Source organism: Volvox carteri (assembly GCF_000143455.1).
Source record: "Volvox carteri f. nagariensis unplaced genomic scaffold VOLCAscaffold_137, whole genome shotgun sequence".
Classification (NCBI taxonomy): Eukaryota; Viridiplantae; Chlorophyta; class Chlorophyceae; order Chlamydomonadales; family Volvocaceae; genus Volvox; species Volvox carteri.
The window spans coordinates 19,489-20,555 of NW_003307680.1; the positions used below are offsets into that span (position 1 = coordinate 19,489).

Sequence of the window (1,067 nt, forward strand, 5' to 3'; positions counted from 1 at the left end):
GCCCACAGACGCAGAGCTGCATACTTGAGGGCTTCCGGGTTTACCGATCCCTGGCTAAGACGGTCTTCTTGCTGGAGAAGCAGCAGCGCCAGGACAGCAGCCCCTCTGGTCGTCGCCTGACAGAGTATGCCTCTATGTTTGGCGGTGAGCCAGCCACCGAGCAGCGCATAGCCGAGATGGTCGACGACCTTAACAGCCGTGCCATCGTCGACTTGGCCGACCTGGCACACCTCGAGCCGCGCGTCGTGCTGCAGAGGAACGAACCACGCCACACACTCAATACCCGGCTCATCATGCTGGAGGCACAGCGCAAGAATCAGCGCCTTGTGGTGTGGAATGCGGACCACGTCCCTGTCCAGAAGCGTGGTGCTGCTGCGGAACCGGCCCTGACACACGTGGAGAAAGCAGTTGCAATGCGGATCAAGGATCACGAGTTTGGCCACACCACCGCCGACACGTGGTACTACCATGGCGCCCGATACATCCTCCTTGATACGACAGCTGCCGATGCCGGAGCGAGCCACAACAACGAGGTGGAAGCCTGCGGCCTGCTTGAGGATGGCCGCGAGCCAGCCGATGACGGCCGTGGCCCCTACCGCCGGCTCAAGTACCTTCCGGTGGCCGTCATTGTGCGGCCTATAAGCGGCCACATCCCCGGCACCGTGCTGCAGGGCCTTGGAGACTACGCCAGCAGGGGTGGTGCCTTCATCCTGTCACCCCGGGCGTCTTGCATTGCCGAGGTGGAGATGCCTGCCGCCGGGTACGGCACCATCACAAAGCAGATCCGGCGCCTGAACGTGCCGCTCGGCGACCGCCAGGCGGTCACCGATTACTTCGTGCAAGGCCGCAGCTTCAAAGACGAGTGCTGGCTGGTGGATCTCGCTGTCCCACCCAACGGCATCAAGCGCGCCACCCTGTATGTGCTGCTGACCCGCTTCAAGACGCTGGACCACGTCCGTCTGCTCCGGCCGCTCTACACTACACCGCACGAGCGCAAGAGGATAATCAAGCAGTTCCTCAGCGCGACTAACCTCGAGCCGGACCTGGCCGCCAACCTGCGCCTGCTG

General features: G+C 63.3%; 1 protein-coding gene across 1 annotated transcript in view; it reads left to right on the top strand.

Moving 5' to 3' along the window:
* The window catches only part of VOLCADRAFT_100681 (uncharacterized protein), a gene marked incomplete at both ends in the record, with an annotated part of 44,130 nt that overhangs the window by 18,217 nt on the left and 24,846 nt on the right, over positions 1-1,067 (top strand). The window contains one exon of the mRNA XM_002959212.1: positions 9-953. Coding sequence (XP_002959258.1) covers positions 9-953 — 945 coding nt within the window. The remainder of the gene's footprint in view (positions 1-8; positions 954-1,067) is intronic.